The sequence below is a fragment of the Phocoena sinus genome, chromosome 17 (assembly GCF_008692025.1).
Source record: "Phocoena sinus isolate mPhoSin1 chromosome 17, mPhoSin1.pri, whole genome shotgun sequence".
NCBI lineage: Eukaryota > Metazoa > Chordata > Mammalia > Artiodactyla > Phocoenidae > Phocoena > Phocoena sinus.
This window is the reverse complement of record NC_045779.1, coordinates 41,626,651-41,642,195: the sequence shown is the minus strand read 5'-3', so window position 1 is coordinate 41,642,195 and position 15,545 is coordinate 41,626,651. Positions and strand designations below refer to the sequence as shown.

The 15,545-nt window shown below is 42.4% G+C and overlaps 1 protein-coding gene across 2 annotated transcripts in view; it reads right to left on the bottom strand.

The window, feature by feature from the left end:
• Window positions 1–15,545, bottom strand: part of LAPTM4B (lysosomal protein transmembrane 4 beta) — a 69,945-nt gene that overhangs the window by 46,483 nt on the left and 7,917 nt on the right. For both annotated transcript variants that reach the window (XM_032610313.1, XM_032610314.1), the window contains exon 2: window positions 1,134–1,245. In XM_032610313.1, coding sequence (XP_032466204.1) covers window positions 1,134–1,245 — 112 coding nt within the window. The remainder of the gene's footprint in view (window positions 1–1,133; window positions 1,246–15,545) is intronic.

The following is a 15,545-nucleotide window of genomic DNA, read 5'->3' as shown; positions in this document are numbered from 1 at the left end:
TCTCCAAGGTGTGTTCCCATCTCCTGACCCTAGACTCTCTCACCCCAGTAAGGATGCAGACCATATATACTCAAGTTGAAAAGTAGGAGTCATCTTTGATTCCTCCCTTTCCCTCACTGCCCATACCAGGAAGTTCTATCAATCCCACCTCCAAACCCACCCTCCTCCCCAACCCCAGTGTAGCCTGGATCGCACAGAAACACCCCCCAAAGCAGTCTCCAGGCCTCTGTACTCACACACCCAGTCCCCTAAATGTATCCTCTACTCAGCAACAAAAGGGATCTTCTGAAAACACATATCAGTTCATAACCGCAGAATTACTAAAAACCACTGAATGGTTTTCTCACTCCGAGAATAAACTTCACAAGTCTCACCCCGTCTGTTGAATGCTCCTAGTCATTCCCTAAAACTGCACCTTCAGCCCCTCTCCACGTTACTCACTTTGCTCCAGACACTTTTTTTTTTTTTTAATGCACTGAAAGTTCTGCAAAGCCAATGAAAAATAAATTTGCATGACCTTTTGTTTGGGATTGTACACAGCTCTGCCCCTTTCCGTTAGCATGGACACAGCTTGACTTTAGTTGTATGATGTTTAGGTTTCCATGATCTTAGAGCTGGGGGCCTAGCCTCCTTTCTGCACACCCCACATCCACATCCCTGTGTACATTTCTATTTATCTGGAAAAAGCAACAAAATAATCATCAAAAGGATTTCTAGAATGGAGAATGATCACCTCCTGGAAGAATGGTAAATACTGAAACATAATAGAAGACACAATAAGATATGTAATATCATTTGACCCTTCCTTCCTGCCACTGACTCCCTCTCCTAGCCAAAAGGCCCAGCGTAAAAAGATTATGACAAAGAAACAATTTTAAAATATGGCTAAGTTAACATTAAGATAAAAAAAGACAAAAGAGATTTTAATGAGACTCTTACACTTAGAACAGAGACAGAATACATGTAGCACGTAAATATTTGTTGTTCTGACTTGTAATGATGGGAAGAGAGTTAAGTATCAGTTCAAATTGGCCCATGAATCAATATTTGTAATTTAATAGGAAGAACCGGCAGCTGGATTCCCTGCCCTTGAAAATACCAAAATACCTACAATAGTTGTCTGATGTACTTACTGGCATCATCCATGAACTCAAAGTCACCCCCGAGTTCAGAACTTGAAAAGTGATACTGATCTGGATCGGCCAGGGCACTCAACAGAATCAGCAGTACCACGGCATTGATGATCTGCAAGAAAGAAAAAAATGTTAAGTAACCCCAGTATATGGTCCTTAAAATAGAACATTACATTGACCACATGGAGTTTAACTTCAACAGCTGGTGGCCTTTCAACACGAAGCCCCACCCACTGAGGGAGCAGGCAAACATTTCCTTTTAAAAATATATATATTTATTTATTTATTTTTGGCTGCTTTGGGTCTTCATTGCTGCACGCAGGCTTTCTCTAGCTGCGGCGAGCAGGGGCTACTCTTCGTTGCAGTGCGCGGGCTTCTCATTGCGGTGGCTTCTCTCGTGCAGCATGAGCTCTAGGAGTGTGGGCTTCAGTAGTTGTGCCTCACGGGCTCAGCAGTTGTGGCTCGTGGGCTCAGTGGTTGTGGCTTGTGGGCTCTAGAGCACAGGCTCAGTAGTTGTGGCGCCCGGGCTTAGGTGCTCCGCAGCATGTGGGATCTTCCCAGACCAGGGCTCGAACCCGTGTCCCCTACATTGGCAGGCGGATTCTTAACCACTGTGCCACCAGGGAAGCGCCAGGCAAACGTTTCTGAGGCAGAGACACTGCCAGCCCATTCATGCAGCCAAGGGCACACGGCTTGGTGTGCAGTTGGCTTTCACCTCACTGTCCCCTGGGCCGGGCACCCTAGAGCAGTGAACAAACATGCAGCAGCGCTGACGCCAGTGGTTGGAAAAACTCTCCAGCTAGCCACGCACATGCTAACGAGCTTGTTCAGGCGACCAAACATTTTTCACAGGTTCAAACAATAAGAACTTTGAGCCCATCCAGGAAGCAGTGTCAGAGAATGAGTGCAAAGCTACTTCGTGGCAGACCCTTACTTCTGCAGGAACACAGGCAAGCCACTTTCTATCCCAGGCCCCCATTTCTGTCTCCTAGAAACTGCTGAATATATTTCTCTCGGGAACTTCAAACTCACCCCATCAAAGCGGAAACCATCTTCCTTAACACCTCCCACCTCTGCTCCTACTTTCCTGTTCTCTATCTTACAAAACAGCATCACCATTAATAATTAAAAGTGGAAAACACTCAGGCACTGCACTAAGTGCTTTATGTGGAATTTCTCTCTTAAGCCCTCCAATAACCTAATGAAGTAGGTGCAAAATTATCTCTGTTTTGTAAATGACAAAACTGAGGCTCAGGGTTTAAGAACGCTGCCCAAGATCAGGCAAGTAACAAACTGTAGAAACGGGATTGGGATCCAGGAATACCAATTCCAAAACCTAATCTCTTAAATCTCCTGTTGTTCCTCAAAACCTGATTATCTTCGGGCTTCCCATCTTCCTTTTCCCTTACATCCAACCAATTGTGAGATTCTGACAATTGCACTGCTGCATTTCTATTTCCTTTACTCTTCCTAACTGCCCGGGCTGGTTATACACACATGGACCAACTGTGACGGGGCTAGAGGTGTGGGGGGCAGGTTTTCCAGAGTTTGGTGAGGCTCGGCTGAGACTGGGTTGTTATTTCTCCTTTGTTCTAAGCTGAGAAACTTGTGATAGAGCTCTATGTTTCACTCTTGTCAAAACTGAGAGAAAGATGAATAACCTTCATCTTTTATATGGAGAAAATTCTTTTGCTAACAACAGTAACTAAAGGCATTTCCTACTATAAAAATCATATTCGGCAATACCTACTTACAGAAGAGGTTCAAATGGGGAGTCAGGTTATTCCTTTTACAAAATACCCACTCTAGGGGCTGCCCTGGTGGCGCAGTGGTTGAGAGTCCGCCTGCCGATGCAGGGTACGCGGGTTCATGTCCCGGTCCGGGAAGATCCCACATGCCGCGGAGCGGCTGGGCCCGTGAGCCATAGCCACTGGGCCTGCGCGTCCGGAGCCTGTGCCCCACAACGGGAGAGGCCACAACAGGGAGAGGCCCGCGAACTGCAAAAAAAAAAAAAAAAAAAAAAAAAAAAAAAACCCACTCTAGAATCCATTTTGAAATGGCAATCCCAAGTGGTTGTTTTTTTGATTGTGGTGGAATCTGGAATGACCTTATTTTCTTCCTCTGTTTTCCAAACTGTCTAATATGGTCTGATTGCTTTTTGAAGTTATAATAATGAGAATGGCAATTTTCCAGAGCATACACATATATGACTAATTTAAATAGATACCACAAGCTTGTGGTTAAAACTTTTTTTACGTTCAGAAAGGTATATAGTGAAAACTGAGTCTCCCTCCTATTCCTATCTGACGGTCACCCTCCCCGCAGTGGCTACTAGAACTGCCAGTTTCTTGTTTCTCTCCAAAGAGCCAAGCAACTTCACAGCACATTTTAAAGCGAGTATGATTAGAAAAACTGTAGTTGAAGAAAAGCTTTCAGAACATATCTGAAGCTTAAAGGAAAGTATGAGTTAGTTCCACAACGGGCAGACGATTTAGCGAAGAAGTTCTCTGACAGATCATCAGGTTTTCTTGGCATTCTATTCCCTCTATAGTCTTATCTTTGGAAAAGGCAGACCAAAGATTATGTACTGAAATGAGATAAAATAACCTAAGAATGTGTTTTGAAAAGTTAAGCACCAGACAAAGGCAATGTGTTTACTGCTGTTATCATAATGGGGTTGTTTTTTAAGCTTTGGAGAAAAAAAAAAAAAAAAACCAACACATAAATTTGGGATTCATGGGTGAAGCTTTAATGAAGGAAGGGGTGGGGTACAGAGGGTAAGAGAGAAAAATGGCTAGGTGAGGCAGGGCAGTGAACCCAGTTAGGAAATACAAGCCAGATTTAGGGATCCTTTAGGGCTAGTTACAGAGTTTGGGTTTTATTCTAAGTGCAACAAGAAGCCAATGGAGAATATTAAGGAAGGAAAGAATGTGATCTGTTTGGGGTTCAAATGAGTAAATTATGTAAAACACCTAGAAGGGTAGCTGGCATGTAAGAGTGACTCAAATTAGTTGTCTTACCTCTTCAAACCTTAACAAGAACCATATAAAAGCTCTTGGCTGGCATCAGAAAGTTACCTGGTCCCAGATCTTCCGAGACAGTGCTATGCAGCTGCTTTCCTGTCCTTTCAGTTCCAGTGGGCCTGTCAAGCCTTGGTCAACTTGTTATTACCCCCTTGCCTGCTTTACTTATCATAACACTTCCCCTAGCTGCCTCCTAGAGTAGGTGCTTTGTTAAGTGCTTAGGAAAGAGCCTCCCAGGATTCACAATAGGTTAAATAAATCATGCACCCAAGTAACACAAAGCATGAAGCCATAAACACAGAAAGACTTCACAGAAAGAATAATGGAGAGTCAGAGAAAGATACTACTGAAGCCTGAGGCTGAGACCAGAGTTCGCAGGGAGGTGCAGTGGACCTGGGAGCACTTGGACAGGGACTGGACAGATGAGAAGGTTTGGGAACCCAAGAGGTGTAGAAAAGAACAATTTCGGGATTCCCTGGCGGTCCAGTGGTTAGGACTTGGCGCTTTCACTGCTGGGGCCTGGGTTCAATCCCCGGTTGGGAAACTAAGATCCTGCAAGCCACAGGGCGTGCCCCCCCCCCCGCCCCCAAAACAAACAAACAAATAAGAGAGAAGAACAATTTCAAGTATGAGTAAAGCCACTGGGACAGGGGCCTGCGCTGAAAACAGGAAGCAGTTCGATTTGGTTAAAGCACAGTAGACAAAAGCAAAGTGCTAGGGGATGAGACCAGAAATGCAGGCTAGGGCCAGATGGCAGCGAGTCCTCAAAACCAGGCGAGGAATTTGAGCCTTTATCCAAAAAGTTAATGAAGGTTTTTGTGGCAGGATATGACGTGATCAGAGCTGTCGTTAGGAAGATCAAGCTAGAAAAGGCTGGGAGGCTAAAACGGAGGCAGGAAAGCATTCTAGAAAGTACTGCAATAGTCTGGCTGAGCAGTAATGAGGGTCTGATCCACTTCGTCTCTAAATCTCATGACAACCCTGTCAGATTGTCATCTTAGGCATTAGTTTGAGAGGTTACTTAGGTCCTACGTGTGGAAGAGTCAAGGTTCGAATCTCAAGGCCTTTCCACGTGGAGGTGGAATTATTAGACACACAGGAAGTGACGAGCTGCAAGGATAAAAGAAGAAGCAAAGGAGACTCTGAAATTTCGAGCCTGGGTGACAAAATCTTGTCATTATCAGCAATAAGGACTATGACAAGGTTGATTTTAGGCAGGAAAAGTACTTGCAGGCTGTCCGAATAATCACGTGTTGGCTTGTCCGTCTGGCCTCTCAGCCTCCTGTTCTTATTCAGCCTTTGGTGCTCTGGCCTGCCCTCCATGTGTGTTTGCCTATCCCAGTAGGCAGATTTTTTAAATGTATTATAAAGATTCCCGCCCCCCCCGCCCCAAATTCAATGAGGTCCTTCTGATTCACCTTGCAGGCCACAGTGCCATCCTTTTGGCATGTCTCCCTCATGGGTGATAGATTAAATCAAGAAACCACCACCACTACACATTCTGTATTATACTACTGAAGACGTTTTGCCTGCCCTATGTGGTGTGATTATTGTTACGCCGCTCTACAGATGAGGACTCTCAGACTTTGGGGAAACCCAAACAAGGTCATGACATTTTCAGCTGACACTCAGTCATGGGTCCTTTGATTACAAATGCCACACATGCTCCTTCCAGTAACCCAGGTTCCGCCCCAAAAGCCACCGCACCCGGTTCACAAGCCCTGGCGACTCTGCTCACCAGTCCCCTGGCAGCAGGCTCAGAATTCTTTCCAAGGGAGTGTTCCAGACAGCCCAGCCACTCTCAAGGCGACAGGAAGCTGGCAAGCAGAATGAAACCGACTTGCGACCCCAGCAGAAGCATCCTCAATTTCCCTAAATGGACTCGGCCAGGTTCTGATCTTCACTCTCAGGCTGAGACACCACTGTATGTATTCTCTCAGAATGATGAGAAAGATGTCTGGACAGTGAACAGAAGGCAAAGGATGGTCCTCTAGCAGAGGCCAGAAAGAAGGCTGTTCAAAGAGCCACTGGGAGACTTGGTGGCGGGGGGAGGGGTGGACAGGGAGAACAACTGTGTTCCCTTTTATGCCCTAAAGAACATTCTGCATCTCTGAATATAAAGAGACAGGCCTAGCCCAGAGCCTAATTTAGAATGGGCTATGGGGACCTAAACTCTGTACATAAGGAAGGATCAAGCACTAGAGGGTTAGAAGGCCAGCGTCCAAAAAAGAGGAGAAAATATAAACTGCAAAATGGCTAAATTAATTTTTCAGTGCAACAAACATCATGCTCTTTGTGTTCTGATACGCTCTATTCATTAGGTCTATTAGTCCCTATTTGTAACCATCCTACTCCAACAACTTGGATAATCATTAAAAATATGCTTTGGAAGACTGTTTAAAACATTCCCTGTTTAGCTTCAATACATAAAAGAATACTTTATTCCTACAGCTATTCAAAGACAAAATTGAAACTCATAAAACAGAATGTCTTTTCTAATGAAAGTGAAGAGGCCGTAACAGACTTAACCATTAGAATATAAATTTTGCATTCTACTCAGGAACAGTGTTGCTATATTGTACTTTAGAGTTAAATTTTTTCTTACGAAATAGCAATACATTTAATACACCCCAAAACAACAACTTCTGAAATTAAGACAAAAAATATACACTTTTAGTTTGCACACATGGCTTGCAGTTTAGAGTAAAAAGCAGCTAAAGTATAACTTGATAGCTAAGTTTTTAAAAAATCTTGTCAAAGTAAAATAAAATGCAATGATATAATCTAAGTACTCTTAGACGAATGTTTTGTAATCATAATGCTGAATTGTTAATAATTTCTCCTTTCCACACATAAAGTGTATGCCATAAATATTCATTACTATGAATCTAGGTAATGGAACATTCTTGAAGGTGACATTAATGTCTGATAGTTACTTTTAGTTAAAAGAAAACAGTATTAGATTACTTCAAAAGTAAACAGCCTCTGAAGATCATTGTTCTTAAGCTATTCTCAAAGTAAACTAATGAAAAGATTATCTAGTGAATTAACTGTCGCTAATGTAAATACAAAAATATCTTTAAGATTCTATTCCTGTTTGCATACTTTCTTTAGAAAAAATATTAAAATTACCTGAGAGGGACTTCCCTGATGGCACAGTGGTTAAGAATCTGCCTGCCAGTGCAGGGGACACGGGTTCGAGCCCTCATCCGGGAAGATCCCACATGCTGTGGAGCAACTAAGCCCGTGCGTCACAACTACTGAGCCTGCGCTCTAGAGCCTGCGAGTTGCAACTACTGAGCCTGTGTGCTACGACTGCTGAAGCCCACACACCTAGAGCCAGTACTCCACAACAAGAGAAGCCACCACAATGAGAAGCCTGTGCACCGCAATGAAGAGTAGCCCCCACTCGCTGCAACTAGAGAAAGCCCACATGCAGCAACGAAGACCCAACACAGCCAAAAGTAAATAAATAAATATTTTTAAAAAAAAGATTATCTGAGAAACTTTCATTTAGTTTCTAAACAGCTGGTAGGGGGAAAAAACTAGGCAAAGAAATATTCTCAGGTAAATAACGAAAGAATCAAAGAAAGCACCTTTTGAAATTTTACTGAATTTTTAAAACATTTTCACAAAAGCTCTCTGGTGTTTCTGTTATTAATTTAAAGTTTGTTCCTCAAGACAAGGATGTTCACTCTTGCCACTTTTATCCAACATAGTTTTGTAAGTCCTAGCTACGGCAATCAGAGAAGAAAAAGAAATAAAAGGATTCCAAATTGGAAAAGAAGTTAAACTGTCACTGTTGGCAGATGATATAATACTATACATAGAAAACCCTAAAGATGCTACCAGAAAACTACTAGAGCTCATCAGTGAATTTGGTAAAGTTGCAGGTTACAAAATTAATACACAGAAATCTGCTGCATTTCTACACACTAACAACGAAAGATCATACAGAGAAATTCAAGAAACAATCCCATTTACCACTGCATCAAAAAGAAAATACCTAGGAATAAACCTACCTAAGAAGACAAAAGACCTGTACTCTGAAAACTATAAGATGCTGTTTAAAGAAACTGAAGATGACACAATCAGATGGGAAGATATACCAAGCTCCTGAACTGGAAGAATCTATACTGTCAAAATGACTATACTACCCAAGGCAATCTACAGATCTGTAGATTCAATGCAATCCCTATCAAATTACCAATGGCATTTTTCACAGAACTACAATAAAAAATCTTAAAATTTGTATGGAGACACAAAAGACCCCAAATAGCCAAAGTAATCTACAGAAAGAAAAATGGAGCTGGAGGAATCAGGCTGCCTGACTTCAGACTATACTACAAAGCTATAGTCATCAAAACAGTATGGTACTGGCACAAAAACAGAAATAGATCAATGGAACAGGATAGAAAGCCCAGATATAAAAACACACCTACGGTCAATTAATCTACAACAAAGGAGGCAAGACTGTACAATGGGGGAAAGACAGTCTCTTCAATAAATGGTCCTGGGAAAACTGGACAACTACATGTAAAAAAATAAAATTAGAACATTCTTTAACACCATACACAAAAATAAGCTCAAACTGTATTAAAGACCTAAATGTGAGACCGGACACTATAAAATTCTTAGAGGAAAATATAGGCAGAACACTCTCTGACAAAAATCACAGCAATTATCTTTTTCAATCCGTCTCCCAGAGTAATGGAAATAAAAACAAACAAATGGGACCTAATTAAACTCAAAAGCTTTTGCACAGCAACGGAAACCATAAACAAAACAAAAAGACAATCCACAGATTGAGAGAAAATATTTGCAAATGATGTGACCAACAAGGGATTAGTCTCCAAAATTTCCAAACAGCTCATGTGGCTTAATATCATCAAAACAAACAACCCAATCAAAACATGGGCAGAAGATCTAAACAGACATTTCTCCAAAGAAGACATACAGATGGCCAAGAAGCACATGAAAAGATGTTCAACATCACTAATTATTAGAGAAATGCAAATCAAAACTACAAGATATCGCCTCACACCAGTCAAAATGGCTATCATAAAAATATCCATAAACAGGGACTTCCCTGGTGGCACAGCGATTAAGAATCCACCTGCCAATGCAGGTGACATGGGTTTGATCCCTGGTCCAGGTAGATCCCACATGCCACGGAGCAACTAAGCCTGTGCACTACAACTACTGAGCCCATGAGCCACAATTACTGAGCCTGCATGCCACAACTACTGAAGCCTGTGTGCCTAGAGCCCGTGCTCCGCAACAAGAGAAGCCACCACAATGAGAAGCCCATGCACCACAGGGAAGAGTAGCCCCTGCTTGCAGCAACCAGAAAAAGCCCGCATGCAGCAATGAAGACCCAAAGCAGCCAAAAATAAATTTTAAAAAATAAAATAAAATTTAAAAAATTTTTTTAAATCCATAAACAATAAATGCTGGAGAGGCTGTGGAGAAAAGGCACAGCTCCTACCCCTCCTCCACCGTTGGTGGAAATGTAAATTGGTACAGCCACTATGGAGAACAGTATGGAGGTTCCTTAAAAAACTAAAAATAGAGCTACCATATGATCCTGCAAGCCCACTCCTGGGCATATATCCAGATAAAAACATGGTCCGGGGCTTCCCTGGTGGCGCAGTGGTTGGGAGTCTGCCTGCCGGTGCAGCGGTCACGGGTTCGTGCCCCGGTCCGGGAAGATCCCACATACCGCGGAGCGGCTGGGCCCGTGAGCCACGGCCGCTGGGCCTGCCCATCCGGAGCCTGTGCTCCGCAGCGGAAGAGGCCACAACAGTGAGAGGCCCGCATACCGCAAAAAAAAAAAACAAAAAACATGGTCCAAAAGGATACATGCACCCCAATGTTCACTGCAGCCCTGTTTACAATAGCCAAGACATGGAAGCAACCTAAATGTCCATCAACAGAGGAATGTATAAAGAAGATGTGGTACATATATACAATGGAATATTACTCCGCCATTAAAAAGAATGAAATAATCCCATTTGCAGCATCATTCATGAACCTAGAGATTGTCATATTGAGTGAAGTAAGTCAGACAGAGAAAGAGAAACATATCACTTGTATGTGGAACCTAAAAAGAAATGATACATATGAACTTATTTACAAAACAGAAACAGACTCTCAGACTTAGAGAACGAACTTACGGTTACCAGGGGGAAGGGGAAGGGAAAGGGATATTTACGGAGTTTGGGATTGACATGTACACATTGCTTTATTTAAAATGGATAACCAACAAGGTCTTACTGTATAGCACAGGGAACTCTGCTCCGTATTATATGTTACAACCTAAATGGGAAAAGAATTTGAAAAAGAATAGATACATGTATATGTATAACTGAATCACACTGCTGTACACCTGAGACTATCACATTGTTAACCAACTCTACTCCTATGTAAAATAAGAAAAAAATTTTTTAATTGCTTGTTCCTTGTAACTATACTTTGACTTATCACCAAGCCTTCAGTTACTTGTTTTGTTCAATACCTTTTGAAGGAATAAAAATAGCCAGTGTTTTAACTACATAGGCAAGATTCTAGGAAAAGGAAATTAGCATCCGAAATGTGTGAGTCCACAAACCACTGCTACCAAAAGTGTGGTAGACCTGCAGCTTCAGCATCATCCCCAGTGTGTTACTAATGCAGACCCACAAGACCAACTCCAGACCTAATGAATCAAAAGTAAATGTCGGACTTCCCTGGTGGCGCAGTGGTTGAGAGTCCGCCTGCCGATGCAGGGGACACGGGTTCGTGCCCCGGTCTGGGAAGATCCCACATGCCGCGGAGCGGCTGGGCCCGTGAGCCATGGACGCTGAGCCTGCGCGTCCGGAGCCTGTGCTCCACAACGGGAGAGGCCACAACAGTGAGAGGCCGCGTAACGCAAAAAAAAAAAAAAAAGTAAATGTCAGCAAGACTGACAACTGACCTCTCAGCAGCAAAGCAGAAGTCAAGAGACGTGGAAGGAGCTTCAATGTGTTGAGACAATAACTCTCAACCAAGGATTGAAATATCTTTCAAAAACTCGAGTCAAATAAAGATATTTTCAGGACTTCCCTGGTGGCACAGTGGCTAAGAATCCGCCTGCCAATGCAGGGGATGTGGGTTCGAGCCCTGGTCCAGGAAGATCCCACATGCCACGGAGCAACTAAGCCCATGCGCCACAACTACTGAACCTGCGCTCTAGAGCCCGGGAGCCACAACTACTGAAGCCCTCAAGCCACAACTACGGAAGCCCGCACGCCTAGAGCCCGTGCTCTGCGACAAAAGAAGCCACCGCAATGAGAAGCCCACGCACCGCAACGAAGAGTAGCCCCTGCTTGCCGCAACTAGAGAAAAGCCCGCATGCAGCAATGAAGACCCAATGTAGCCAAAAATAAATAAATAAAATCTATGTTTTTAAAAAATAAATAAAAATAAAAATATTTTCAAAGAAGAACTGTCAGACTTTGCCACCAACAGATTTCACTAAAGGAAAATGTTTAATATGTACGTCCAACAGAAGGATAGTGATCCTAGACAGCAGGTCTGAGGTGCAAAAGAAAATGATGGATCACGTACTTTCCACATTTGGGGTATTAAAATATCTGTTTTTAAAATAAAAATTAGAGTGACTGCAAATAAAGAGAGAAGATGATGGACAGAGGTGTAAATATGTGGGTAACTCTAAGCAAACATTGATTGTATAGATCAGTGTCTTGGGTGAGTTTAAAAAAAAAAAGACACTAACATACAAGAAATGACCAGAGTTAAAGGACTTGTTCAAAAGAAAGGCAAAGATATTATTAAGTCTAGACTCTGATAAGTACATATGTTAAAATTTCTTGAGTGAACCACTAAAATAATAGAAATAAAAAATAGCAGATAGGCAAAAAAAAAAATGGATAAGAAAAAATTCAGGTAATATGAAAGATGGCAACAACAGACAGAAAAACAGAAACAAGGAGTAATATAAGTCCTAATATATTAACCACTGTTAACGTAAATGGGCTAATTTCTCCAGTTAAAGACAAAGATTGCAAGGCTCCCCAACACAGCCACTCATCCCCAAACTCTCTCACGTCTTACATTCTCCTTCACAGCACCTATCACAATTACGTTCCAATATTTATTTGTGATTACTAATTAATATATATTAATTACTGGTAATTTCTTCTTACTAGACCATAGATTCCATGTTGGCAAGGATTGAGTCTAGTTTGAATCACCATTGCATTGCCAGCACCTCACACATTTCCTAACACCCAGGAAGTTCTCAAATCTGTTAAAGGAGGAAGAAAGAAGGAAGGAGGGAAGAAGGAAACTGGATACACAATGCCATTCCTTCTAGGCATAAATATTCTACAATGATTTTCCTTTGAGACGGGAAGTCCTTATCCATAAGCACAGTTACAGTTTTCTGATCCATAAGCTAGCTGCATTTGATTTCTTACATAGATGACTATGTGTTTTCATACTGAAAATGCTATCCATGTTCCCTCATTTTATCTTTAAAATAATTTTTAACAATCAATTAAGAACTCCATTAAGCAGCATACCTTGGGAGAAATGCATTTGTGTTTGAATACTACTTAGTTTTATCCATATTTGCAACTATTTTATGACTTGCTTAAATTGTTTTGTGATACTTTTTAATATTTGCAATTGTTTATTGTTAGAATTTTTAACTCCAATTTAGAGAGGAAAACTGAAGTACTGAGAGCCAACAAGTACTGTTTTGTAGACTGGAATTAAAGCCTCTTATAATTACTATTGGGTGCCCACCGGGCAACAGGATCTCAGCAATAAGGCTGCCGTTAGGTGTCACGTCAGATTAGTAGATGCCCCTGGAATCCGTTCTCTCCTTCTTTCACAGTAATAGGCTTATCTGGATATATCAATGCCCAGCTAAAGATAAAATCTCCTAGCTTCCCTTGCAGCTAGGTCGTATGTCTTGTTTCTGGCTACTGGGATATGAGTGACAGCAATGCATACAATTTCCACTTCACATCCTTAAAAAAAATGAAGCTGCTTGTCCTCCAGGTGACTGTTCTTCTTTCTAGCAGGCCAGGACACAAACATGGTGCTGATGAGATGTCTCCAACCACGCAGACAAGGATAACGGAAGCAGCCCCCTACATCCAGAGGAGTCAGCACATTTAGGATGGCACAACTGCCCCACCACCCTGGGTCGTCTCTGGATGGCCTCACGGAACAAAGCTTGCCAATCCTCCCTAAATGTTAACACAAGCGAGAAGGAAACTGCATTTTTGCACCTCTGTTCACAACACTTTATCTATACCATAGCAAATACAGAGGTTAAATATTAACACAAAAGAGAAAAGACCAGATTATCAGAGAATCCAATGCCACCTTAAAAGGGGGGGAAAAAAAAAAAAAAAAAAAAGGGGGGGGAAGGGGGGGCTTCCCTGGTGGCGCAGTGGTTGAGAGACCGCCTGCTGATGCAGGGGACACGGGTTTGTGCCCCAGTCCGGGAAGATCCCACATGCCGCGGAGTGGCTGGACCCGTGAGCCACGGCCGCTGAGCCTGCACATCCAGAGCCTGTGCTCCACAACGGGAGAGGCCACAACAGTGAGAGGTCCACGTACCGCAAAAAAAAAAAAAAAAAAAAGGAGGGGGGGAAGGGGGGACACTTATGGCTAGATCAAAATTCAGACAACAAAAAGTACTATCAAAGAAGCAAACCCCTCTTGCAGCACAGCTGGAAGAAGACACACTGTCGCGGCCTGGAGACTTGCTCCTTTTAGTACTGAATGCTATCTCTTTTCTGAAGCTGGCCTCACCAGGCTGTCTTTAAGAAAAGCTATTAAGTACTCAAATCACTGACAATCACAATTTAGTGTCCTCTACAGGAAAAGAATACATAGGCCTCAGGATAGGAGTATTCATTTCCATGAGGATTATATTTCCCCATCGAATATTAATAAATTGCCATTCTGGTTTTATGTGTCTACTGTAAGTTTAGTCAGTGTGAATCAGCCATTCAACTTTAGGGCATTGACAAGATCCAATCTCTGGTCCAGCAAGGTTGAGGAAAGGCCAAACTCTGATCCATCCCATCTGGCCTTACCCAGGTAACCCCCTAAGTGATTCTTTTCTTCCAACCAATAACACCTCCACTTCGGCAGCCCCAAGCCCTCTACTGTTAGTCAACAAAGATGTCAGCACCTACCTGTACCAAGCGTTATTGCTTCACCATCCCTCACCATGGAACCAACTAGCTATGTAATTTTAGCAGCTCAAAGGTTAATAAAAACACTCAAGCTTATTTTTAATAATAATTTGAAATTATATTTCCTCAAGCAATTTTTGGCCCCTACATATGTCCCTGAGAAATAATTTTCCCTTGGAAGCTGCAGCCTCAAAGAGGCAACACTAAACCTTTAAACGTTTGTTAGACTGGGAATTCCCTAGTGGTCCAAAGGTTAGGACTCTGCACTTCCACTGCAGGGGGCACAGGTTCAAATCCCTTATGGTGGGGGGCCGTGGCGGGGGGAGTTTGTTAGGACCAAATGAAGAAGTGTGATCTTTGCTTAATTTTTATTTTGCTTCAGGTAAAAAAACAGTTTACAGCTGTTTAAGAACTCTCATCAAGGCTCCAGAAAGCTCTATTAAAAGAGCCAAGGGAGCCGGGAGGAAGTGGAGAAAGCAGTGAGTTATTAGGGCTCACCCATTATTTCCACTAGCATCCCTTTATGAACAACAGTATATCTGCCACAACGGGGGTGCAGTGGGAAGGGAAAAATGAGTCCTCTTCCTTCATGACAAAGATTCAACATAAGTTGACAAAACAAATAGATCACACATTTAGTTAATATACACATCACGGTGCAAAACTCATGTTAACCACTTTAACACTTGATGCTTTGTTAGTTCATTAGACGTATCTAAAGTGGGACCCAGAGAGATTGATGTTAATAAACACTATGATGGCAATCTTTATTTCTTGGTCTTTAAAATGTTCTGATGAGGGAATTCCCTGGCAGTCCAGTGGTTAGGCCTCGGCCTGGGTTTGATCTCTGGTCAAGTAACTAAGATCTCCCAAGCCGCGCGGCATGGCCAAAAAAAAAAGTAAACGGTTCGGATGAACATCTGGTAACACAAGATAAAAGTTTAAAAAGGCATTAAATACCACTGAAATCTTCACCAGACAATATTTCATAGAACTTCCCTTGATCCTGTACATTTGGGGGTAGGGAGGCCTATACTTTTTAAAAGGGGTTCATTAGACATCTCTCAAAAATCCAGTATCCCTCTCTGTCCAAATCTGTTCGATTCCTGAATTCAGACGTAGAAAATCTGGATGGCAATGGTATCATTGACTAACTGATCAAAGTTCCCATCCATATTATTTGCATCATT